This window comes from Manacus vitellinus, unplaced genomic scaffold (genome assembly GCF_001715985.3).
Source record: "Manacus vitellinus isolate BGI_N305 unplaced genomic scaffold, ASM171598v3 scaffold_25_pilon, whole genome shotgun sequence".
NCBI classification, from domain to species: domain Eukaryota; kingdom Metazoa; phylum Chordata; class Aves; order Passeriformes; family Pipridae; genus Manacus; species Manacus vitellinus.
The window spans coordinates 12305320-12332144 of NW_021939882.1; the positions used below are offsets into that span (position 1 = coordinate 12305320).

A 26825-nucleotide genomic window follows, 5' to 3' on the forward strand; every position below is an offset into this window, starting at 1 on the left:
AGTGCCAACAGCAGTGACTCTCCCGCCAGCTCCCATGAAGTCTGGCTCACTCCCCATTCCTTTGAATGGCTTCAAACTGACAAAGGACAGGGTTAGATTTGGATATAAGGAAGAAATTGTTCCCTGGGAGGGTGGTGAGGCCCTGGCACAGGTCACCCAGAGGAGTTGTGGCTGCCCTATCCCTGGAAGTGTCCAAGGTCAGGTTGATCAGAACTTGGAGCAACCTGGGATAGTGTTTGCAGGGGGGTGGAACTAGATGAGATTGAAGGCCCCTTCCAACCTGAACCAATCTGTTATTCTGTGACACACCCCAGACAGAGAAGCTCTGGGAGAAAACCTGAGCTCCTCCAGGGTGGTGTAGGTGTAGGTATAGGTGTCCAGCCAAGAGCAAAGGCTAGTTGCTTAATGATGCAAACAGCATCATGAAAGAAGTCCATGGAGCAGGACAGGCGGATGAGTCAGGTCTCCTGCTCTCACCCACCTGAGCATCGATCCCTGGGTTCCCCACCATCATCCCTCCCCATCCTAAGAGCTTCTACCCAAAGCAGAAGGGTCTTGGATTCCTGGGCTTGACAGAAAACACTGGGGAGATGAATCTGAATTCCTTCTCATCAGCCTAAAGACTTCTTTATTATTTATGACTGGGAACGATTCCCACTAGAAATGTGTAACTGGTTATAATTTAAATGTTTTTCTAGCTCGGGAAATTTCCAGGAAGGTCTAATAGTAAACACAATAATGTGCCCACAAGTTACAAATCAGTAATCCTGTTTGTTTAATTCATTTACCCAGAAAAATAATGAACACAAAAGTGATTGTGGCTTTTGTTTGTTCCCTAAAACAATGTTATCAGTACTTGCCCTCCATGTATTTTTACTGCAATTATAAAGGTTTTTCCAGCTGGAAGGTGAGTCAGCTTAACTTTTTTCTTTTAAACTAATGACCATTTAATCCCAGATAAAAGGTTTAGAGGAAAGGATTAAGTACAAATTTCAAAAGAGATGGTGGGAGATAATTGACTCAATTTACCCCTGATATTAGTGCAGGGCACCCATACTGGTGTGTTTGAAATACAGCAGAGCAAGAGACCCCACCCAAGACCCCACACTCTTCCCATGAAGATGGGGGCTCACATTTTCTCCTCCATCATCCCAGCACATCCAACATCTCTAACAGGTGTCCCTCTGGGAGGATGCAGGTCCTGGTCTAGAACTAGCAACACCTTTCAAACAGCAGCGAAGTTGCATGACAGATATGAAGCTGATAATAAACCCCTCAAAAGTAGATAATGAGAAAAAATGCTCCAGTTCAGATATTTGCCTGCAGACAGAGGCACAGACCTCCCCTGACTCTCTAACCTTGAGCTACAGCCACATTTTCACTTGCACCCACCACCATTTCCTTGAAAACCAAATAAGTTTTGCTAATCTTTCATCTCTGCATACTCCTTTGATCCATTTTCACTGCCATTTTCAAGAACTTGGGGTAATTTCTCCTTGAACAATGAGTTTGCCACCTCTTTGTACTGAACAAGCTCCATCAGCAGCTGCTGCCAAACCTACCCTGGAGCTTTTTCTCCATGTTCCAGTGGACAGTGTGACCCTTTTCCCTCCAGATGTGAAGTTGCCAGGATAGGCTTTGATTGCTGTTCTGGTGTGGGAACCACTTGGCTTGGGTGGAAGGGTGTTTAATGAAGCACAAACCATAAGGTATGCACTCCATCACTGCTCCCAGCTCCTTCGCTACATAGAAGTCACCTATAAATTTACATGTCATGAATTCCACACAAGGGCAGGGTTTTGGTTTATTCGCCAAGTCAGTCACTTATTGAAGGCAATCCCTGCCTCCTGAGGTGGCCATGAGCTGGTATCCGGCTTTTTCCATGCCTTTGGAGAATGGTGCCCTGCGAGGGGCAGGACAAGGACTTCCCAGGCCCCGTGGCTGAGCTGACGACAGTCAGTCCCACTACCCAAGAGACCTTCTTGGAGGAGCCACCTGTGAAGAGTGAGTGTCTGTTTTCACTGTCTTCTCTCATGAGCATGACATGATCTCGGTTCACACCTTAAGGAGGTACGAAGCAAACATCCAGCCCTGAATCACTTGGCTGCTGCAGCAGATCGTAGATTAGGGCACCTTGGGCTGGGTTCAGACCACCCACCACAGCGTCTGATGGCAGCACCTGCCAGCTGGGCCCACAGCAGGGCTGCCCCGGCCAAACCCACGCCTGGGCAGGTGATGGAGAAGACACCCAGCCACCCTGCAGAGCCTCAGAGCTTTCAGAGCCAGACTCACCTCCCACCCGGCAAATCACACGCCATGTAGCCACTCAGATTCCCACAGCAAAGAGCCCTCTGTATGCATGGATCTCCTCCTGAAATCATGGGAGAAGTCTGGCTGCAACATGCCAAATGGATGGGACTTGAACACCTAAATCCTCCGGGCGAGGAAAGATCTCAGCCTGAATGTATGCAAGGAGCTTGTACAATCAGGCTGGGAAACACGGAGGTCAAAACTTGCCATGTTCAAGATCAAACGAGTAATCCCAACTTCTCCACCCCCATAATGGGACCAGTTGCTCTTAGTTGCCTGTCTGGCTGATGTGAAAGGAAGGCAGTGAGAGCTGGAAAAGATCTCGGTGACCCTGTGAGGACAAGGGCTGATAGTTCTCCTCTCCAGCTCCATACAACACCATGGTCACGTGCCCATGCTGGCACTGCCTCAGCGGTGAGCAAATGAGGTAGTCCCTGTGCGACTTAGGAAGGGCTTTGGGATTCACAAAGCACCAAGAGAAAAGGAAAGGTGGGGTTTGCAACCAGGGTGGCTGCCACATGGGCAAAGGTCTCCTTGGGGAGAGGTGCCTGTGGAGCTTCTTGTGGGGATGGAAACATAACAGACAGGTTGGACCCTACAAGTATCCTACAAGGCCATCATGGAGCATCTTTGCTGCTCCTTCAGACAGCACAAGAGTGTGAGAACGACAGGCCTATGTGACATAAGGCAGGGTAAGGACTCAGAGCACACCTGGAGTTATTTCATGCTTTCTTCAGAGCTATTTTACATGGATGAAACAAGGTTGAACCACAATGGCTTTCACTGGGTGGGATGGGTGAAGCACCATCTGTAAGGGGCTATGCTGCCCAACACCCTTCCCTTCCAAGGCTGGTCTCCAGGCTCCCATTGTCTGATCCCAAAGCCTAATTTCCATGCTGTATGTTAATTTTCCATAAGTCAAAAACCACTCTCTTTCAGCAGTTTTGACGTTTGCTGCCTTTCATTGAATTTCCTCTGTGTTGGGAGAGCAGGTGAGTGGGAGATCCTAATTTACTTTCTCTGCAGTCTAGACTATTCATTACTTTCGTGTCTCTAAATGAAGCAGGCACAGTCCTTTCAATACCTCCATAAAGCATTCCCTCACCAGGCCTCTAAGTATTTTCATTGTCAGCCTCTGAACACTTATTATTTCCACTATATCCCCTTTTGAGATCAGATATCCAGAGAGGAGCTTGGTGTGTTAGCAAGGGTCTCCTCTGGACCTATGCTGAGAGCAGACAGACCTTTGGAAATATTTTACATCCCTGTCTTTAACCATCCTCCTATTTTGTTTTAGTTTCACAACAGCAAGAAGGAAAAAAGATCGCAGAGCCACTGTGACTGCACTCATTTTATAAGTGTAAATGATTACAATTAACATAGAACCTGATGGAGTGCATGCACAGCTTGAATTATTCCTCACCCTGCCTTGCCTTGCAGTTGTCAGGGGTGAATTTTATCTGCCATTGTGCTGCCCATTCACCTAGCTTTGTGTGGTCTGACAATATCACAACCCAAGGTGGTATATGGTTGCAGGCACTGCCGCTCTCGTTATTTACAATGGCTAATTAAGATCCTGCTACAACCTTCATCCCACCCTTAATTCTTATGAAGCAGCCAACAAAAGGTTTTGATTTCCTTTTTGGCTGGAAGACCTTTTGGCTTCTGCAAAAAGGGGATTAAGAATGAAAGCACATAAAGGTATGTGCACAATCACAAAGTCATAACAGCTCTCTGAGTGCAGTCTCCCAGGAATGAAACACAGCATTAGCAAGAAGGGCTAATTGGGACCAGTTTAAAGAGTGCACATTGTGTAGCCGAGTCCGGTAACACTTTTGATCAGGCAGACAACACAGCCACAAATTGCTTTCTTCCCCCTCCAAAATATCTGACCCCCGCAGGAAACAGTGTTTTACCTTTCCCAAGGAATCCAGACAGACAGACAGGCAGACAGACGGTGCACACGAGCTGCGTGAGTGCCATGGGTCGCTCCGGCTGCTCCACAGGGCACAGCCTGGACAAGCCCAGCTCTCTGCCAGCTCTGGGCAGATGCAAGGTCCCTATTCCCCACGCTCGTGCTGGCTCTGATGGTGATTGCCAATGTCACTGTCACGGCAACTTTAGGATCATTTGGAGTTGTACACACGCAACTCCCCCAGACTGTCTCTCCAGAGAATGCTTTAGGCACTGCCGGCAGCGGGGGGTTACGAGCAATTGCTCTCCATCAGCTCTTTGCCTTCCAGTGGAGGTGGTGGGTGCAGATCCCTGGTCTCAGGCTGCCTCCAGAGATCCTCCCCATTGCCAGCCTTGCTCCAAAACCTCCTCATTACACACCTTGCTCTGGAGCCTCTCAATTTTAAACCTTGCTCTGGAGCCTCCCCATTGCATACTTTGCTTCAGAGCCTCCTGATTGCACACCTTGCTCTGGAGTGAGCAGCCCTCCCCCCTGCCATGTCTTCCCCTGGGCAGGCACCCCTTGAAGGCTCTTCTGTGGTGTAGGGGTCCCCAGAGCCCATCCCCAGCCCAAAGGCCTCCCCTCTTAGTCCCTGCGTCACCAAGGCAGCTCTGCAAGCCAAGCCTGGGAATCTGGTTCGTTAGCTCTTGGCAATGCCATCCACCCAAATGTCATGGCATGCAGAAATCTATGAAAACCAGAGGCCCAAGACATGTGTTTTTGTTTGTTTGCATGTGCCAACATTTCCAATGGCTCAGAAATGTGTGCCTGTGAAGGATGCATGTGTGTTATTCATTTAGGATTATTTTCAGTCCTTATAATAGGAGGCTCATTTTATCCTCTTGAAAGCTCTCGAGCAGAGATGATCACAGCCCAAAAGCCTGCCACGGCTGTAAACAACATTTAAGCTCCACATAGCTGTCTCTTGTTGAAAAACAGTCCCACGAAGGAGTGGAAGGGTTTTCACTCTGTGCTCGTGTCAGATACACAGATAAACAGGCAGCTCATTCCTCTAGGCTCCTTTGTAAACCCCAGCCAAGATTTTTACATCCTGATTCATGCAAATCCGATCATATGATCAAAGTAACATGTGCTACCTCCCAGGAACTGGTGCATTGCTGGCATGGCCTAGCCTGGCCACGGGCCACGGCCCATCACACACCAGCCCTTCCCTCCTGGTTCCTGATGCTGCTTCCCCCTGTCCTCACACACAGTATCCCCAGCAGACAGCGGTGGGGTCTCCTCCCAACCAGCTCCAAACTGGCCATGACAGGGGCTACTCCCAGCTGACTCCCTGCACAGCCTTGTAACACACTGGGAAAGCCTTTCCTTGCACCCTCGCTGCTCCACCCATGCCAGAGTTTCTGATGGCACGTCTCCCAGCTGCTGATGGTGGTGTACCCCAAAATGGGCACATGTGTCTGGATCCTCAAGCTGGGAAGTTTTGGGGTGAAATTTCCCAATTCCATTTTCTCCCATGACTACTATAACTCACTGCATTTATGCAGGGTGTGAGTGGGTTCAGAATTTCCTTTTTTGGAGAAAAAAAAATGGCCCTTCCAAAACTGGGATTGCACAAGCCAGTGAAAACACAGCCCTACGGAGGAACGAGGCCTCAGCATTCAACTGGGAAGGGCCATGGCAGCATCACCTGCAATGATTCCCCCAGCTGGATCATGCTATCCTTCACCCAGGGTGAACACACCGGGAACCTCACGACTCTTGCGCTGCTTAACCAAGGAGGAAACTCCCATTAGAGACTTTGGTGCGGTTACACCTTCTGTTATTCCTGGCCGCTGCGGTTGTTTTTTTCAAAACAAGGCAGTATTTTCTATCCTTTAGGCCTGAGCAGACCAATTCATCTCTCTTTAGATGGGTTTGATGTGGCTTGGGAAACTCAACTGGTTGTTTCCCAAGCCCAGCATAACTCAGTTATGCTTCCTGTGGCTCAGCCACAGGTCCCCCAGCCTGGCAGCCACTGGGGATGTGCAGACAGTTACCCTTCAGTCTGCTCCAAAACTGGGAATCAGCCCAGGCAGGTGTCAGCCACCTTCTCACTTCACTGGTTGGACTAAATTTTCCATAATTTTCTGACTAGAAACAAGTCCCACCCACAACAAACATGGTCAGGGACTGCAGTGGTCACCACCAGTCCAGGGCTCACTGCTTGGCTCGTCTGTGTCAGTAACCACTAAATTCACAGGTCTTGGCAGCCAGGGAGACCCCAGTACGTGGCAGACCCTGCTGAGGTACGAGGACTCAGCAGGGGATGCTCACCATGCAGATCTCCTTGGGATGGCACCCTAACACAGGCCTTGAAAGCTTAAAATGCCATGGGAGAAAGAAAACAGTTTCATGAGCTTTGTTCCAATCAACCAGGACTTCTGGAGAAAGGGGAGGAGCAGGAGGGCAGCAGAAACTGGTAGGACAGGGTCAACTCAGTGAAGGTTTGGGGTCTGCACCCATCAGTGGGCTCTGGGAAAGGTGGTGGGAGTTACCATCCAGAGCCTCAGCTTTCCTGATAAAGAAGCAGCAAACTGACACAGCATTGGAGTTTTAGCAGGGGGCTCAAATCTATTGAGGGACTTTGAAAAGAGTGTCAACTGATAAATAGGCAGGGGAGACTTTTTTAGGCATCAAATAATTGCTTTTTGCTTTCGAAGTGAAGCTTCTATTTTTTTTTTCCCCTATAAAATCACATATAATTAAGGAAATCGTTAATATGGTGAATTAAATGTCTCTGGTAAACCCAAATCACTCCACTCAGTACTTTGTCTTCCTTAAAAAAAAAAAAAAGTTTTGGTTTGACCTGATTTTTCCTCCCTAATTTTTCAGCTCACACTGTTGGAAATAACAGACTCTACATAGGTTACATCATTTGTGAGGAATCTCCTCTCATCCGTCTCCAAATGAATAACAACAAACATTCAAAAAATAATTGAAGTTTTATATATATCCCTTGGCCATTCAGGTGGTATGGCTGGCACGAGACACAGGCACTTTAAACAGCTGTTGTGAATCTTAAGTATAAGCTTCCACCCTTTGGCACACCACAAGGAAATTATGCATAGGAATATACCTGCCTTCCCTTGCAGCAGACACAAACCACGATGTTAAATGCCTGAGAGTGGACAGCAGAGAAAAGCTGTTTTGCTGGGGGACACCCTATGCTTTGTGTGTTCCTCTCTACTCTGGTGGACAAGCAGGACCGAGTGGGGCTCTGGGCTGTTGCAGGGGGTATGTACAGCCACACCAACAGCTCCTCTTCCTCCTGCCCCAGCAGGTACTTGCATTGTACAGTAATCCAGTGCCCTAGAAAAGAACAACCACTGCTACACCCCCACACACACACACCCCCAACACACCCATTTCCACATATTTGAGCCTTATTTTTCAAAGGTAGACATGGTAACACAGCAGGGTGTCGGAGCCAAAGTCACACATGTTTTCTGTCCCACCTAGAGTTGACTCCTATTCCTCAGTCAGATCTTCCTTGGTGGACAAACTCTCCTAGACAAGACAAAGACCATCTTCTCCAGCTGGAGTCTAAAGTCCTGGTTGAAATCTTACTCCACTGCTTTTGTGTACAGAGACTCAAATTGTTCGGAGAATCAAGGAAAGCTGATGGATATCCATGGGGCAGAATACCACCCATAGGGCTACACAAGTGCCGGTCAAGCCTTGCTCCAAGGCTGGTGTCGGCTGGGTGTTTGCTTAAACCAGACCTAGCTTCCACCCTGCCATGTTTGCATGAGCCCAGGAGAATAAGCTACTGCAGAGACCGAGGTGGTTGGAGGCAATGCAGCAGGCAGGGGTGAGCTGAGCTGAGGCCTCACAGTGCTTTCCAAGATCCTCCCCAAGCTCTGCTCCACTCCAATACACACCTACAGACACATGAGGTTCACAGGCACTAGAGCATCCAGCTCTTTTAGACTATGGCCTTAATTCCAGCAGCCAGGGACATAAGAAACTGAATCTTCTTGCCACTGAAGCACTAGGGCAGCATCCCTTCCCCAGACTATTTTTGACTTGATTGCTTCATTCTCACCTGGACTCCCTTATGGCATTTACTGGAGAGATGTATCAGCTATGCTCCCAGAAGCTATTGTTAACCACAGAGATATCACACCTGCTGGTGTGTAAGAGCTGAAGGGATCAACTCCCCTGCATAGATAGACTACACGTTTGGGCAGGTGCAATGACCCTCTGCTTGCAGAAGGGCAGAGCTAAAACTGCAAACCTGCTCCTGGAAGAGGCTGCCACTCTGCTTCACATCTGCAGAAAGGTCATCCGAGCTGTCAGCCTGTGAACCAGCAGCATGGGGATGATCCTGAGCTAAAAACTGCAGAGAGAGCACATGAAAATGAACAAAAATTTCACGTTCTTGTGCTCCCAAAGGCTGTGTTGCCAAAAGCTGAGAGCGTAGATCAGGCTCCATCAGGGCACACCATATGCAGCAACCGCCTGGCCTTGCAGCACAGAGCCTGCAGTGGCACCTGCATTTGCATCAACAAGGCAGAGGCAGAACAAAACCACTCAGATGTCAAACAGGAAAGATCACACCAGCTTGGGGAATCTAGCTGCAGGGATGGCAAGCTGGTCAACTGCTCCCACCTGCTCACAGCTCTGTGGTCCAAGGAAGGTTGGCAGGGAGCTGGCATACACCTTGCACAGGGACCAGGACACTCTTTGTCTTCTTGGCCAGTGGTAAGCCCCAGGCAGGGCACAACACCATCATGGTGAAGAGTTTGCCCTACTTGGACTGGACACTAGCTGAGCTTTGGCCACTGACCCTTTACCATCACAGGGGCAGCACGAGAGACCCACCACTCAGAAGGTCTGACCAAACAGCAGCCTGGTTTGTGCGACAAGCTCAAAAAACTTTCTTGGACCCACAGAGTTTCCCTCCCGGGTGGGACACACATTTTAGGATGCCCTGCACCCGGCTTCATGACAAAGCCAGTGTTATCAGACCAAGCCATTATCTGATCTCAGCTATTGTGATTTTGTGACAAATCCAGCAGTATTTCTGAGACAGTAGCCACAAAACGCTTTTATTAAACCTAATTAATTAGTGTACCTGTTAAAGTGTGCTCACTCAGAGCTCCACACACATTAATGCCATCAGTTGCTTCAAGCAATCACCTAGTGTTACGCCCCTTGCTCTTGAGGTTATTTTCACAATAGTAATTAAATCCTTATTAACAATTTTCAATTATAAAATAAATCAAATGTCACAGTCTACATGGGAAATCTCAGCTCATATTCAGGGATACCAAAGACCTTCTGGAAGGAAAAAATTGGGTTAAACACCACAGACAAGCTTCTCTAGTCTGGAGGTCAGCAGAGAGACCTGTCCAGTGGTCTGTTGACAACCACTTACAACCCCTGGCCTAAGCACCGAGCAACATCCAGGTGCAGGAACACCACGTGCCTGGTGGCCACAAGCACAAGGTTGTTCATTGCTGGGCACAGGATTGATTTCCCCTGTTTCTGTTCATTTCTTGAACGCCTTCTCCCCAGAGCACCCTTTTGTCCAATGTGAAGGTCCTCTGAAGGGAACCTGACATGAATTCTTCTCATCTTTGCCCTGCTTCTGTTGTTAATAAAGCCTGAAGAGCAGATGTTCAACACAAATACTTAATGAGCACCATTCTCAGACAACAAATCCCACTGACAGCACCTAATCCAGGGGAGCATCACATCTCCTCCCCACACTGCCTTTTCACAGCCTGAAGAACCTGTCTCACTGCTGTCCGGGAAACATTCGCCAACCCATGACACAAGTGCCAGAGGCCCCAACTGCCAACTGAGTGGCCCGTCCATCCCACATGACAACCTCCAAACCCAGCGGGCACCATGGGACGGGGAGCAGATCCTCCCTGGTTGCTCTCAGCCTCAGAGGAGATCCCTTCTGCCCAGACTTCTCCAGCATTTACTGCCTCCACCCCTTCAAATTTCCGCGATAGCAAACCAACCCTGTCGCTCTGACAGTGAAACCATGAGGGGTGGATTAAAAAAGCACTCATAAATCCTTTCTCACTCTGGAAATCAACTGTGTTTCTCTTCTTGGAGGTACTAACATAGCAAATCTACAGCCACTCCCAGTCCTCCACCCCAGCACTTCTCTGAACTTTCCCCAAACCTTTCCCACACGAATCAATCTGAAGACAAAGCTGGCAAAGCCTTCCAGCCCCCACCAACCACTTCCACCACCATGCCACTGGGTCCCATTTCTGTGCTTGTCTCCAGGTGCACCAGGAGAGCAGCTCCCAGCACATCCACCAGGAGAGGGGCTGCTCGAGTGACCTCCTGTGCTTAGCTGGAGTGAGTCTATCAGCTGTACAGCTGCCCAGCTTCTCCTGGAACAGCATGGAGTGACTCTGCTCAGCACTGTTCATTTTCTTCTAGGCTTGCAAGGTTTGGAGATTGGTTCAGATAAGCATCCTCAAGCTTGCACATTTATCTGCACCATCTCCCTAACAGCTTTGATCTGCAGGATTTGGCTGCAGCTCTCAAAGTTATCTTGAGAAAGCTTGTTCTGGGGAGAGTCATTCTTGTGATTAACAAGAAAAAGCTTTCTTAGTAGCTTTGAGCATTTCCAGCCCTGGCTGCAGCCAGGGAGTGCAGCAATGTCTGCACACAGAGAGAAGGGGAAAGCCAAGTGAGCACCTCCTTAAAACTTCACTTGGGCCCAGTTGTCATTTCAGCTAAAATCTGAGGTCCGTTATTTCAGCTTGCTTTTTTCCCCCACTTTCTGTGTATGGGTCACTTCACATCATCCATGTCCTATGCAGAACTCCCAGGAGAAAACCTGGCTGGGCTGACCAGGGAAGCAAGTCACTTGATGGGCTGGGAGAACCAGGGGAAAGGATTTGTCCAGTTGAGGGCAAGTTTTAAAAGTCACAATATTGAATTCAACAGCTGAAACCAATAGGCCCTCTAAAACCCCTAATGAAGGAAACGAGCCGCTCGTAAGGACGTGTTAATGGAGTCAGATGCTCATGTTCCAGTTCACCTTCTGCTTGGCCAAACATTAGGAAATATTGGTTGGACCGAAAAGTGTCAAATGTAAGTCCTGCTCTTTAAACACCCCAGCGAGGATCCTGCCATGCTCAGCCCATCTTCACCCCATGCAAGACCTCTTCCTTGTGAGAACAACCAGGGAGGAAGATGGTATTAAGTAACAGGAGGACGTACAGAATCAGCAATGGAGTTCGTAGCAGGGAAACTACCCTGAACATATCCGGCTGCCCTCACATAAAAGATAAATACACATTTAAACAACCACTACTCAGGGAGGGGAAAGAAGTGTGAACAGCAAAAATATGTACATGTGTTTTAAATAATTCTTTTTAATTGTTGAGGCAGTAATACTTGGTTCATGGAACTGCAATATACAGAGAGGTGAAATAAATAGCTTATATATATATAATATATATAATATAGCTGGTTTTAAAATATTCCCTTATCATTGGTGTACTAGGTCATCTTGTAGTCACTTGAATGTATTTAGCAGCATTCTCCAGAACTGAGCATAATGCAGGATCACGGAGCCGTGACACCTTATGTCGTCAGGAAGGTTACAGAAGATCCATGCGTCGAGAACTCCACAGAAACTCACTCACTGCAGCACACACCATCTTGTCTTGGGCCAGCGGGCAGCAGACAATAAATAGATTACTGCAAAACCGGCACTTTTTGGGGCAGGGTCTCAGTAACTTTGGGAAAGAACTTTGGTTTTCTTTGGTTTTATTTATTTATTTTTAATAATTACTTTTTTTTTCCCTCTGGGGATATGCTTGAAAAGTTGTCCTTTCCAAAGAGCGAAATAAGCACCTGTGTGTCATCAACAAGAAGTCAATTTAAATAGAGCAGTTCATTTCATTTTTCAAGTCACAATAAATCCCGGACAGCTTTCCCCAGCATTTGTCATCTAGTCTTTTATTAATTTTTTTTATTTTTATTTTTTTTTAAACACAATGTACAAAAATAGAGCTTCTTCCTTATTTTTAATGTAAAAATATTCCTCTGGTGCAGTTTTTTTTTTCTTTTTGTGGTTTCTTATTGTGACACTGTTTTTAATCTATTTTTAACTGGGGTTGGTGGGTCGTATTCTCTTAGTCCTCTTGGTGACTGTTGTGTACTTGAAAGGTTTCTGTATCTCCACTTGCCCCTTTGGGTACCTCTTCATAAAATGTACATCTTGCTGGTTTTCCCGGGTTTTGGGCCCTTTCCGCGGCCTCCCTTTTTTGGTGAATCCAACATACCAGCCTGAATATTTTGCAGACATCAGCGCCGTGTAGTTGTTTTCTAGGACTTTTTCAATGAAAACACACTCCTTACTGGTGCCATCAGGCTGGAAAAGGAAAAAAAAAGAAAAGGAAAAATTAATTATCCAAATGCAAGCTCAGTGACCAAAACCCAATTTGGGATAATAAAATCATCACATCTGGACCTCCTTTTTTGGTTCAAACATTGTTAATAGGAGCTGTAACAAGCATCAGCTGAAATAGACTTTTTTTTTTTTTTGAAGCATGAAAGCATGAGGTCATCATTTCTTTTTTTTTAAATACTCTTATGCAAGGAGAGAAAGATTTTTCAAAGACAACAATTAAGTTTATCCAGTCCAGCTCCGTCACCTGCAAGGAAAGCAAGACACGTAGCTTTGCTTTTTCTCATTAGGTAAAGAGGATGAATTGAACTCATGCCAGGGAAACATCACAATCAGCAAAAAACAAACCCCAGAATGTCCTATGGCCCAAACAACAGCGTTTCCCTTTCTACCACTTACTTCTGGTCTGTTTTCGAAAATGCCTCATGGGCTTGCACCCATAAGTACCCAGATCCCACTAAGATCATTACAAGCTTTAGTTTAAGCCTTCACAGCACCTTGAAAACTCTCTCCCACCACATCCCAGGGTGACACCAGGCAGATGGACCACCCGTGGTGCTCTAGGGGTGAGCCAGAGGGGTGATAGAGGCATTGAGGCTCCCGACCCCACTCCAGCTCTTGGGACCCTGGATAGCCCTGAAATCAGTGGTTATTTTGGAGCCTAACCCTAGGTTTGGCTCTGACTCACAACCCAGAGCAACACCAGCAGGGGAAGGGGCTGTTCCCACATTGGAACAGTTCCTAGATGAGATGGCATCCCACTGGCATCCTAATGTGCCTGTGGCTGCAGGACCACATGGCAGCAGCATTCTCAGCCACCAGACCCACCCCAGCTCCACTGCCAGAGAGTGGGACATGCCAGTATCTGATTTACACCTCTTGCGTCACAGGGTAGGTTTCTGTTCGGAAGAGGGTTTCAATTCTTGTTGCTCATGGGACGTGATTCCTTCTCTTTCCCAAGGTTTCAATCTCAGACTGAAAACTGCCACCCGAAGCTCCAGGAGTGGGCTTAGGAAGCCACATCCCTAAAGCACTTTCCTCCTCGCAGAGGGAGACAGGATTAGCACTGAGCTTCTGAGCATCACTGCTGCTCCCCAGCCGCCCCACAGCTGGGACTTCTTTCCCCATGGAGCCACTGATTAGAGATTTTAGCAAACTGGGCTCAGTTCAGCTTGAAAATCAACACTAGTAGACCTAGAACTGGGCTTTGAATGCAGCAGAATGGATCTCTGCCTTTGGAACTCTCACTTACACAGTGTACGCAGCACTGGAGGGAATCACAGCATCACACAACAGCATCTTCAAGTCCTTCAGCACAGAGGAAATTCTTCTCACCCATAACCTTCTGTCAGAAAATATATTTTGCCCTTTAACTGCTGAGTTACTCGTGCTGCACCTAGAATTTCACATGTTGTCATGTGCACCAGTACTTTGGTTTAGACATGAAAAGACATCAGGGAGTAGATACAGCGTAACTGTGATATGGACCATCATACAGGACTTATCTAATGCTCAGCAAAGCCAAAGGAAGATTTCCATCATAATATTAGCCCAAGACAGTTCCCCACCGGTCACAGAATCGCAGAACATGCCGAGTTGGAACGGACCCACAAGAATCATCCAGTCCAACTCCTGGCCCTGCACAGGTCCATCCCCAAGAATTACACCCTATGTTCAAGAGTATTGTCCAAATCAATGAGTTTTTCAGTACTGCAGGCATACATATGCTACTATTAAACTCTCTCCACCCAAATAGTATCAGACCCTCTCAGTCTTCAGCCATTTCAATTGTCATGCCCCAGGGCACACAGAACAGCCACAGCAGCATGACCAACTCAGTCCCTGAGCGATGGTTGGTCTCAGGCTCTGATCAGGGGTTCCTCTGGGCACAGAGCTGAGCCCTGCATCTCTTTCCCAAGGACAGGTCAGCCTGCTCTTCCAGAGAAGCCTTCCTAAAGAGTCCTGCACAATCACAGTGGAGTTTGGTGCAGTTTGTGGGAAGGGCAGGGGATCACGAGACAGGAGGGAAACCATGCTGCCATGCTGCTCAGGCTTCCCTGCACCTCGATCCCCAAAAAACCGTGCATGAGCTACAAACAGAGCTGCACAATGGGAACCATTGGGCACGATGACCCAGGCTGGAGTCACACAGGCAGCAACAGAGGATGGCTGGTCACCAGCAGCCCCCAGGACGAGCCATTCCTCCATGACTTAATGCCTTCAGCAGAGCTTCAATTCCATCCGTGCAACAATATGTGATGTTTGCCCTAAAGCCAGTAATGCACATCCTGCCTAAAGGGTTTCATTACCAGGGTAGGTTTCATTAAGAGGGCAAATGAAATTCTGGCAGCTTTTGCAACAAATATGCTAATGCAGGGCCTGTACAGGGGCTCTGCCATAGGACCAGCAGTCTCCATCCTAGACAGGAACAAAGGTCCTCGTTTTACCATCCACAACTGGAAGCTCACAAACACTTTAATGAACGGCAGAACTGGGCAAAGCTCAGTGGTTCCAGTTCCGGGGGGGGTCATTCTCCGAGTCCTGGGTTTGATCAAAGCCACATGAGTGGGAAAGGGGAAAATCAGTCGACACCACAGGGTTCCACAGGTTTCAATGGGAAGCCATAAAACCAGCCTCAGGTTTCTCAGGGCTCAGCCCACTACAAACCCTTCCCCAATGAGTGGAGAATTTTTAAACAATAACGTGGCTGAGATTCAAATCCACCCAAACCCAGGTGCTGGTGAACTGACCGGATCCATACCACAGAGGGAGCAGGTAATTGGAAGGGCTGTACCCCCATGCTCATGGAAAAGGACTGGACTTGAGCCCTGACCTTGTTGCTAGGAGAATTAAGCAATTTGGGAGGTTTCTGCTTGTACTGCAATGTCAGTTTCTCATAAAAAACAAAGACTGGAATGAAAAGAAAACATATGTAGAAGAGGAAACTTATTCTACTGATAACAAAAAAGTATTTACTTATACCTTCAAATCTGCCGACAGAGCCTAAGACGGAGACAGGAGGTGGAAGAATAACGAGGTGCAACTTCAGGCCAACCTCAGGGCTAATTTGAAGTAAACAAGGTGCATGAGATAAAATAACTTCGTTCTGGAAGAGGAAGAGCTAAATGATTTGATAACATGAAATTGCAGTAACATTTACAAGCACCTTGAGATAAATCAGGATAAGGGCCTCACTTCCCCAAACAGAGCATTCCTGTATGTGCTAAGACACGCCAGAGACAGACAAATGATTTTCAAACACTTAAAAGATAATTTTAGAGCATCTGTTATAATCCCCAATAGAATAAATCATTCGCACATGTTACCTACACCACAAAGAGCTGGACCCACAGCAATCTGTTAGGGGAAAAATCGATTTATAAGGGTTTTCAATACTTTTTAATCATCAGGTGTCCATCACTTAAAATTTAATCATGTCCCTATTTAAGCCATAGCAAATCACTGCTTCGGTCTGTCAGCCATCTCCTCACTCCTCCAAAGAGAAGGGGGTGGAAGAGAAAAGAGAGACAGCTTTGGCCAAGCATCACTCCCTGCTCCAGCCACAGGCTCACCCTTCCCCAGCAGCTCCCAGTGCAAATGCTCCAGGGCTGCACCCTTCATCACCGACGTCAGTCGGGAGCTGCTGCCAAGATGCATTTCATACATATCGTGCTGGCAAGGATGCACCTTGCAGAGCACTCGCCCTTCAAAACATGGAGCTTTATGTTTTGAACCAATTCTTTACAATAAAGAAGTTCTTGAAAGCCTCAGAGCTGCACAGGAGCCATCTGGCTCAGTGGTTTGGCCATAGGATGGAAGAGGACCCACAGCCACCCCTACATGCCCACATCCTTGCAGGGCAGGCACAAGAGCTTTGCAGCTCCAGCTCCCTGCTCAGAGCAGACGCAGAGCAGAGGCACAGCCCTGCTCCTGTGAAGGGTATGGGCTCTTTGCAGGTCAACACCTCCTGGCACCTGTGACGAGCCACCACCAAACTGCCAATTTTGCCCCCAGAGGCTGCTGCCTGGCCACATGATGAGGCCACACCTCCACAGAGCTGACACATTGCAGATCAGTTCTTTGCAGATAAATAATTCGGAGCATATTTAGTTTAAACACACCTCTACCACTCATGGGAAGATGTGGTATCTGTTAGCCAAATTTCTGATAATTTACTTATAAAATGCCTGATCTAAATGTCACCTTCCACAGACACGTCTGGGACATCGCCCAGGTCTGCGCAGAGGCAAGAAAAGCACAGCCTGAGCAGCATGAAGTGCTGGCTTCCATCTCTGGAATAACAGCTGGGGAGCAGCCCCAGTGGCAGTGAGCCACTGCCCAGTGCCAAGGCAGCAGACTTGAGTAGTCCCAGTCTTTTTATTGAGCAGGGTTAGAACACCAGCAGCCACCTAAGGCTCACCCTCCAGTAAAGGGTGAGTCTTTCTACACCATGGACCAACCCCACCCCGTGTGCAACAGAAGCACAGCCAAAGGAGCCACACTGGAGCCAGGGGCTCTCTGAGCACCCTGAGCTTACCAGGGAGCAGCCTCAGATTGTTTGTGCAGAGCATTTGGCGACAGGCTCTCCAGTCTTAAACGTGAAACATGTTGAACTGACACTAAAGCAGAATTAAGTGCCAAAGCATTTGCTACTTCTACAATTACACTCCAGAGCGCTTTGGTGCTCCTGCTCTCTTTTTTATGACCCAACTTGGTCTTATTGTAGTTTGGCTTTCTCGTTTTAAGTTCTCCAAATGGAAGGGATCAAAGAGCTCTTTGTTGTCGTAGCAGGAGCGCTCCTCGGAGCGAGGCATTCCTGCCACGAACAGCTTGCTGCTCAGGGGGAATTCGCGGCAGCCTCTGTGCCACCAGCCTGAGCCAAAGCATTAGCAGGTGCAGCAGCCGCCTCCGCCTTCCCCCATTAGCCTGCCATACTAAGCCACCTGAGCAGCTTTTTATGGGAAAGGGAGGCCAGGGCAGGTTTTCTCATTTATGCTTCCCAAATCTGGCTCAGTGGGCACTGGCAAATCCAAACTTCACTCGGCTTTTACAGCAATAATAAGCTCGCGCAAGCGGCTCGGGGAACACCACAGCGCGGGGAGAGATGCCTCCAAGACTGAAAGGTTTCTCTGTTTGCAAAGATCAGGGTACAAATTAAGCCCTGTGAGTGATGCTGTGCTAAGCTGTTGTTAGCTAAGCTTATGTTAAAATACTTCCCCCTCCTCAAATGCTGCTGCAATTAGGAGCTCTCCGGGTAAGTGACTGAAAGCATTGGTGATGTGCTGCAAATGAGAAAAAACACCAAACCCCATGAAACACGTCTGTGACAACCCAGGAATGCCGGCTTGGCACAGGGCACAGCAAGACTCAACCCCTCAAGTGAGAAGGGTATGAGTCTCTGTCTAATTATCACCTTTCTGCCAGCTCAGCCCCCAGGCTCGAAAACTGTCAAACTGTGGTGATACCAGTCCTGCATACAAGGGAGAGCCTCTATCTCTGCAAGGGAAGCAACCTCTCCTCCTAAAAATCCTGGAGCAGGAAAGTTACCACTCAAGCAAAAGGTTTCCAAGAGGTGCACACACCAAGGCTTTTTCAAGGAAAACCCCTGAAAACAGACCTTTCCTGCAACCATCCGTCCCTCCCCCTCCACAGACAGACAGACAGAGGGGTTTCCCACGCAGTGGCACCCCACCATGCTGGATTTCATGCCACCCCCAGGTGTGAGGTACACCCACTGAGCTCAGCAATCATTTCAAAGGGCGCTGAAAATTTCCTTCAAACTCTAGCACTGTTTGATTCACACAGTGCATTACATGGAAGAAATCCTGCTCTGTATTTCCTAAATTTCATAGCAGTGACAGCAGGGAAAAGGCTTGGGTTTTCAGGAGAAATACAGCTCAGCAGTCCCAGTGAGCCACTCCTAAAGCATCTTGAGCTGAGGACCAAGGGCTGGTGCCCCCAGAATCACTGATAACCCCTAAAAGCCCCAGAGCTGTTTACCCAGCATGTGCCCAGTGACATATGGTTTTCAGGAAGCACGTTCCTCCTCTGTGGTTTTGCACAAGCTCAGCTCAAAGTTAGACAGGCAAAACTCAATCTCCTCCAGATTCACTCCATGTGGGTTGGAAAATCCCGAGTGGAAGGAGGCAATGCAGGAGCTGTGTTAATGCCACAGCTTTTAGCACTGCCCCCTCTCCCCCTTCACACACACACACACACACACACACACCCCTTTTAAAGGCAGGTCAGAAAACATGATGCCGAGGTGGGTACAGTAGCTGCCAGAGCCAGCAGTGCTGGGGGAGACAGAACCTCCTCACCACACAGGAGATCTGAGTGCTCCGTCACCCCCATGCACTTTATGGGCATTATAAGGACAGATCCATCACCAGCATCCTGATGCTCAGTATCCTGGATTTATGACAAGGCATCCTGACCACAGAGACACCTCTTGACCCAAATGCACATTCCTGCTCCTAGAGCGGGCTGTAAATCAGGGAAGCCGCATCTATAACTGCCAAGAGTCACTCAGCTTCATGTGCGTTTCCTCCAGCTCTCTGCCCTCTGAACCTGCACAATCCTCCGAGGAAAATACTTAGGAGTCATGATGGGCAGTTCAATAAAAGTGTCTGCCAGCACAGCAGAGAGGTTAATTATGTATACAGGACATCTAAGTGCATTCACGAGGCAGGGGAAGTAACACAAAACTCGTGCGGAGGAGATTCTCCAATGAGAGGACACCCCTCTATCCAGAGGCCCCGGTTCAGAGCAGCACTGCCCAGTTTGCCCCACCTGCCCACACGCCCGGGGCACACCCCACCTCTCCTGACAGCAGGCGAAAGCAGGCATGGTCTTGCACATGTGGCACAGGACATCCAGGCTTGGCAGAGCCCTGTCCCTGTCCATGCCAGACACAAGTTGCAGGAACCAAGGAAGGAAGAGAACAGTTTAAAATTTTTCTTCCCTTCTACCTTTCATTCCAAAATTCCACTTTTATAACCAAGTTCAGGAACCCTCACTTTGCCCTGGAAGAGCATTCTGTCGCAGGATAAACATGAGGACGCAGAGATGAAAAGAGTCTCTCTAGGGATGAACCAAGCAAGGCTGAGGTTACACCAGGACATGCCTCCTAATCTGCTCCTTCTGTCACAACCACTTTTCCTGCCAACAGTGCAGCAGGGTGGCCATATCCGGAATTAGGGCAAACTGGGTTGGCTTCACCTGGAAAGATGTCCATTTAGTTGATAGACTTTCCTAACTGCAACTCAGAGAGCTGCAAATACTTACTATTAATGATGAGAAACATCAACTACTTTTTAAATGAACTTTATTAAACCAAAAGAAAATCTAGGAAAACTTAAGAAGTCAAAACTGTGGGTTTCTTGCAGTAGGAAACTACTGCACTTCAGGAGATCTGAAACCACAGCCAGGTTTCAGATGTGATATCTGAGCAGATCTATGGCATCTACCATTACCTGCACCTACCTGGTCCAGTTACATGTGTGCTGGGAGGTGCTACATGTGATAAGAGCTGGGAAGGCACTTTTGCCCATCTGTACAAAGCACAGCCTGCTGTTTAAATGCTCTGCTGGGGTTTGCTGGAGTTTCTTTTCCAGCAGTCATTTTCAGGCCAGTCCTGAATTTTCTATAAAAGTCATCTAAGAGCAGCAGCATATTTTGTGTAGGCTTGAATTCAATATACAGTTGTAGCAAGGTGGAGGTCGGCCTCTTCTCCCAGGTAACAAGCAAGAAGACAAGAGGAAATGGCCTCAACTTGTTCAGCTTGAACATCAGAAGGAAATTGTTAAACCTTGGCAGGGGCTGCCCAGGGAGGTGTTGGAGTCTCCAGCCCTGGAGGTGTCCAAGGAAGGCCTGGCCGTGGCACTGAGTGCTCTGGGCTGGGGGACAAGGTGGGGATGGGGCACAGAGTGGGCTCCATGGTATTGGAGTTCTTTTCCAATCCAATTGATTCCATGATTCTGTGATATGGGAGTTATGCCACTACTGGATTTTTTTTTTTAATTGTTTAAAACATCAAGTCTAGATCATGAGTGGAACAGGATAACGGGACTAGAACAGTTGCTGACCCCATAGCAGTTCCTGGGTTGATCCCAGATTTATTCACGTTAAACAAACATGCACAGTGACTTTGTAAGTTATCATTTCAAATGAATGCAATCTCATCCAGCCAACATTCCAGTAGTGACACTGGTTTCCCTGAGGCAAGTTTAGATCGGGGGAATTTAGAACAAAGAAAGGTCATTGATTGTCTGCACAATGGCATTAGTTCTCTTCATGTCAAGTTATATTACTAAGAAAAGAGATAAATCCATGATCAAATCAAGTGCCATCCATAAAAATTGATCATCCAGAATTGTTCCAGCCTGTGAATGACCAACTTCCATCTGTACACAACAAATGCAAGGCTTGAGACTTGTCCTCCCTTAGGAAAGCTTAGTACCTTCTGGTATCCAAAAGACAATGTAAGAAAATTTCAAGAACAAAAATGTATTTGAGCAAGATCTACTTTTTTTGACCTTAAATTAGGTTTTTAACAACCACATCAACTGGACTATATTTTGCTATTGTTGGAGCACAGGTTTTATTCTCTATTTCAAAATTAGCCTCTGTTTTCTCCCTTCATCTCCAAAACCAAACTGAGAAATAGTCCCTGAAGAGCAGGACTGATATGACTGTGATCTCAGCTGCATCCACTTGAAGAAGACAAGGTTGCACTGCTTTGTTACAAGTTAAATACATCCGTGTATTTGCTAAGTAACACTTAGGAGAAACATCACCCTCAGCTTAGAAATGCTCAAGAGCAACAAAAAATGGTGCTTGGGAGATGGGATGCTCTGAGGAAAGCAAGTAAATTCAACTTGATAATTGTCAGCACAAGATGCACACAGCAGCACACCCTCTCCACTCAGAGAGGGTGAGGCATGACGAGGGCTCAGGGATCCCCATCAGTAATTTTAATTACCATTTAACGTTAGGGAACTGAAATATTCCAACATGACACACAGCTGCAGCCACCAAGAAACACAGGGGACAGGATATTAGCAGCTTTATGGTGACACTTGCTCCCTGAACACAGAAAGGATTAAATTAAATTATCACGCAGCTCTCAAGAAGATGGCACTTCTTCCCTGGAAGAGGATACAGAGCTTCCAGCCATGAGATAAGGAAAAGATTTAGAAGTCAAGCTTACAAGCTTGGTCTGCAAAGTGAACCCTGACTTTGCAAAGGTCAGTCTGAGAGAAAACGGGAGCTTCTTAGGAATACCCGAAGGAAAGCATGGCGCTTCCTAAAGAGGAATCGCACAGCTCTCTGTCCAGACACAGCCTGGACACACAGGGTCAACACTCACAACCTCAGCAGAGCAGCTGTGAGTCTCTAGCATAAAAATAATATAATGAAGAAGTTTGATTTTTTTTTTTTTTTAATAAAAGGACCTTTTGCTTTATTTCAGACCGAACACTTAAAGTACTATGGCTGTGTTAAGAAGCTTAGGTTAAATGGAAATGTTCATATATGGCTAAAACATGACTACAAGGACGTCTTGACCATGTGGCTTGGCCTGTGAAAACATGTTTAAAGCATCGGCCCCATCTCAGATGTTTCCACTTGCACCCGAGGCAGCCCCGCTCGCAGGACTCACAGCTCACGTCAGGCACGGCTCCTCCATCCACTGTGTGGATAAAGCCAGACCTTCTCCTCTACCCACTGTGTGGTTAAAGCCAGACCTCCCATCCTTGCTCATCCCAAGAGGATCAGCATCCATTCGGGGTGCTTAGAAAATTGCAAGGACTTAAGGTAGCACTTAGCACAAACCGAAAATACTCACATTACTCTCACAAGATGCTAGGGCATGTCCAACCAGCACTGTCAGTGTTCTGACTGGCAAAGTACCTAAGCACAAACCCAACCCCAGCGGCACACTATCAGCATAAATGTACCTGGTGTGCTCCATTTATGAAACCCGTGACATAAATGCATGAGACCACACAGATAAAAAGTAAAAACAGCACAGACAAAGGATCAGCAAAGGGAAGGCACTGGCAAGTGCCTCCATGGTGACATAAGCCTCTCTCCCCATCCCCGTCAGTGCCATGAGCACCACAGCCTGCTGGCTCAGACAGCCTTCAGGGCTTTTGCATCCAAGCCTTGTGCACACACTGACTCAGTTCAGAACTGATGCGGTTTCAATCATTTGTGAAACAGCAGGGTCTTCCCCATACAAGCATGATGTTTTTGCCATCTCCTCAGCCTCTTGTGCCATGTGACCTCAAGCACTGCCAGCATTCCCCAGCCACCCCAGTTCTGTCCAAGAACTCTCCCATCACTCCTTCCCAAGACTTGCAGCTGTTCAGTGTTTATCAGCATCCTCCAAATGCTCTCTGTCTTCTGCACAAGGAGCTTCCAAATGACCTCTACTTTTCCCATGATACCAAGATCAGTCACCTGCTGTCCCACACCACCACAAACCAACCTTCCACAAAACTCATTACCCACAATCACATCATTTTCCCCTCCCCTTCCCACCTCCACAGAAACTGCTGTAAACAAGTCATCACAAACACAGAACCAGGACAAGGTCCATTGCTCATGACGAATATTAATGCTGCAAAGGTCCAGCGAGTTTGCATGAACTCCCACCACTCCAAAGGGAACTGCTGCAGCACTGGAGCCCATCCCTTTCTGTGCCACAGCAGCCTCAGCAGAATGAACACCAGGAAACAGTTTCGCTGGGCTCAATCATAAATGGCTTCTTGGGAATCATTACACAGAATCACAGAATATTCTGAGCTGGAAGGCACCCACAAGGATCATCGAGTCCAACTCTTAAGTGAACAGCCCACATGGCGATCAAACCCACAAGGCTGGTGTTATGAGCACCAGGCTCTAACACAGTTGTGCCATGCAGAGTCAGGATTCCTGGAAAAGCTGGCTGCCACTGCTCAAGGGCAGGAGCTATTCCAGTGGGGCTACTGCTCACCAGCTGAGCAAACCCAGCACAGCTGTACCCACCTCAGGCTGTGACACCTCATCTCTGTGCCTACAGCAGAGCCACCACAGCCCCCTGGGGAAGGTGCACAGTGGGGTCTGGCCAGCCCTGAGCACATTACACCCACGACAAATTGTTATGAGACAGCGCGACAACAACATGCCTATCATAATGTCCGTAACATCCAACAGCCCCTCCTCGGGGAACTCCTCTGACACATTTCTGGCACTGTAAAGATCTGAAACTGCAACAAATTAATCAGATGATACAAATTCCATCACATCTAGCATCCACAGAAGCTTGAATGCAATGCTTCAGGTCAACCAGTAATGGGAAAGGGGCAGCTGTGGAAGGCTGAAGTGCTACCCAAAGCCTCATTATCAGAGAATCACAGAACACAGAGCTGGAAGGGACCCATCGGGATCATCCAACCCAACTCCTGCCCCTGCACAGGACCATCCCCAAGACTCACACCATGTCTCTGAGAGCACTGTCCAAAGACTCCTGGAGCTCTGGCAGCCTTGGGGCTGTGCCCACTGCCCTGGGGAGCCTGGGCAGTGCCCAACCAGCCTCTGGGGGAAGAACCTTTTGCTGAGATCCAACCTGACCCTGCCCTGACACAGCTCCAGCCATTTCCTCAAGTCTTGTCTCTGGTCACAAGGGTGAAGAGATCAGTGCTGCCCCTCTGCTTCCCCTCAAGAGGATGTTGAAGACCCCAATGAGGTCTCCCCTCAGTCTTCTCTTCTCCAGCTGAACACACCAAGTGCCCTCAGCGTCCTCACACGGCTTCCTCCCAAGCCCCTTCCCCATCTCCATGTCCCTCCTTTGGACACTCTCTAATGGCTCAATCTCTTCCTTCCATTGTGTCCCCCCAAACTGCCCCAATATTCAAGGTGAGGCCACCCCAGGGCAGAGCAGAGTGGGACAATCCCCTCCCTGGTGCCCCCCAGGACAGGGTTGGCCCTCCTGGCTGCCAGGGCACTGCTGACTCAGGGCCAACTGGGCACCCACCAGGACCCCCAGGGCCCTTTCCACAGAGCTGCTCTCCAGCCTCTCGATGATGTTTGGGGGGTTGAATGGAAGGAAAGAATTGCTGATTTTAGCTTCCACTTCTGCTTTTAATTTCATGAGAATCTCAGCTTCTATATTTTCAGAACAATAATTCAAATTTTTTTCCATGGGTTGCAGGAAAAAAGCCTGATCAGGTGAATGTAGAAGATTCCAATGGCTTACCCAAAAGAAAAGTGGTTTTGTCATCTTATTGCTTTTAAGACCTTTACAATCTTGCAGGCCCTGATTCCAGATTTTTGGTCACTTGAGACTGATATCGAATCAGGTCCCCCTGTTCAAAGTATGGCAGGGTCCAAGACTGCTTGGCTTCAGGCTCCACTGAAGGCATTTATTTAGATGACTTAAACTAAAACAAACTCACGGGGGAGTGAAAGCCTGGGAACAACTCACTTCAAAAAAGGACCAACCTCTCCATATGAAGAACCGGATTGCAGTTCAAAACAAGATCTGAGTGAGACCCAGCAAAAGCCATGTCAAGTTTTGCTTTCAAATGAGATGCCAAGTCAGAATAGTTTATGGCTGAACATGCCACAGAGAGATCCACAAAACGCACACTATTAAACCCGACACCCCACCAATTCTGGTCATGTTTATGTTGCAAATTCAGCATTCAGCTCCAGAAATTGTTAGGTTTTACAAGCCCCTTTCAAGCAACCTGAGTACTGTGCAACTCCAGGAAAAAATCTGGATAAGCATCAAACCCCTGTGAAACTCAGAGTTCTGCCCCAAATCCAGTTAGGTGTGGTTTTAAACATCCAAGCTAAGGAGGGCAAACACCTCATCTACTGCATTAGAGTTCCAAACTGCAAACCTTGGTGTGCCCCTGCCCTCGCCACACACCTCCGAGCAGCTCTGCAGCACACCCGGCCGCCAGGACAGCCCTGGCACACCAGGAGGACTCGCACCCTGCCAAGCAGGACTGGGGCATGTAAAGGGCATAGGGCTCAGAGCTCATCCCTAAGTCTCCTTGCCTCAGCCCCCTGGCCTGGAGTCTCCACCAGCAGTGTTTCAAAGGCAGCTTTTCAAGAAATCTTAACCTCGACCTTGACCAAAGCCAATCGATGAAAAAGCTGCTCCAGGTATACGAGTAAGGCTTTGGAGAATCACCTGGTCTCTCCCACCCAGGTAAGTCTCCTTGTCCTACAAAGGATGGCTCCCACTGAAGCCCCTGGAGTTCCTGTAACACAACACATGCCCTCTCCCATGAGGCCAGAGGGGTTATAAAGGTCCAAGAGCACATTCAGGGGCCATAGCGGGTGCCTTCACTCCTTGATGCTGTCACGGTTTTTTAGCCAACTTTTCTGAGTAAACACACACATGCTTCAAGAAAACCCCTATTTTAAAGCTGTAATGTAAACAATCCCAAATTATTACTATCCCCTAAAGGCTACTGCTGGCAGGCATCAGTGATAAAGCTCTGCCAGAGCAGTCTGGCATCTAGCAACAATTTGTTTGTTGTCCTGCAAAAATACAGAGAGCCTTGCCATATGGTATTAGCAACTTTCTGGTAACATTAAGAAATATATTGGCTTGGAAAGCAGTTATCACACCAGAAAAAAATCTTATGTCTGAGAGGCAGGTCTATGTTGTAAGTGGCAGCAGCACAGTGGTGCTGGTCAGGGAGAGGTGGTCAGCACAGCCATGCCACCTCCAGCCCCCAGCACCAATGACATGCCCCTGGCACTGCCATGCCTTGGCTGGCACAGTTTTTTTCAGGAGCTGGACTGTGCTTGAGGGCACGAGCTCAGCACTGCTTGTCAGTGCTTTGTGAGCGCTGAGAGGGCTCCAGCGCTGCAGACGTGGCATCAGCAAAGCTGTCCCTGGAAGGCACCCAAATTACCTGTCCCCAGCCTGAAGCACTGCCTCAGCCATCCAACTGGCCATGGCTTCCTACCTTTCACCAAACACCTTTTCCCCACTGCTCACATTAAGCTCAGAGAAAAATTCTTTAACAAAAATAATGCACATCTACTACAATGATTTTGAGAACGTGTGGACACCAGGTCACTAAGGATTTCTGAAAGAAAACCTAAAGAGAGATGGTGCAAGTCAGCATGTGTTTTTGGTGGGAAACCACCTATTTTATA

General features: G+C 48.0%; 1 protein-coding gene across 1 annotated transcript in view; it reads right to left on the bottom strand.

Moving 5' to 3' along the window:
• Positions 1-11607: 11607 nt before the first annotated feature.
• Positions 11608-26825, bottom strand: part of FGF18 (fibroblast growth factor 18) — a 73210-nt gene continuing 57992 nt past the window's right edge. The window contains exon 5 of the mRNA XM_008930914.3: positions 11608-12623. Coding sequence (XP_008929162.1) covers positions 12357-12623 — 267 coding nt within the window. The 3' untranslated portion in view covers positions 11608-12356. The remainder of the gene's footprint in view (positions 12624-26825) is intronic.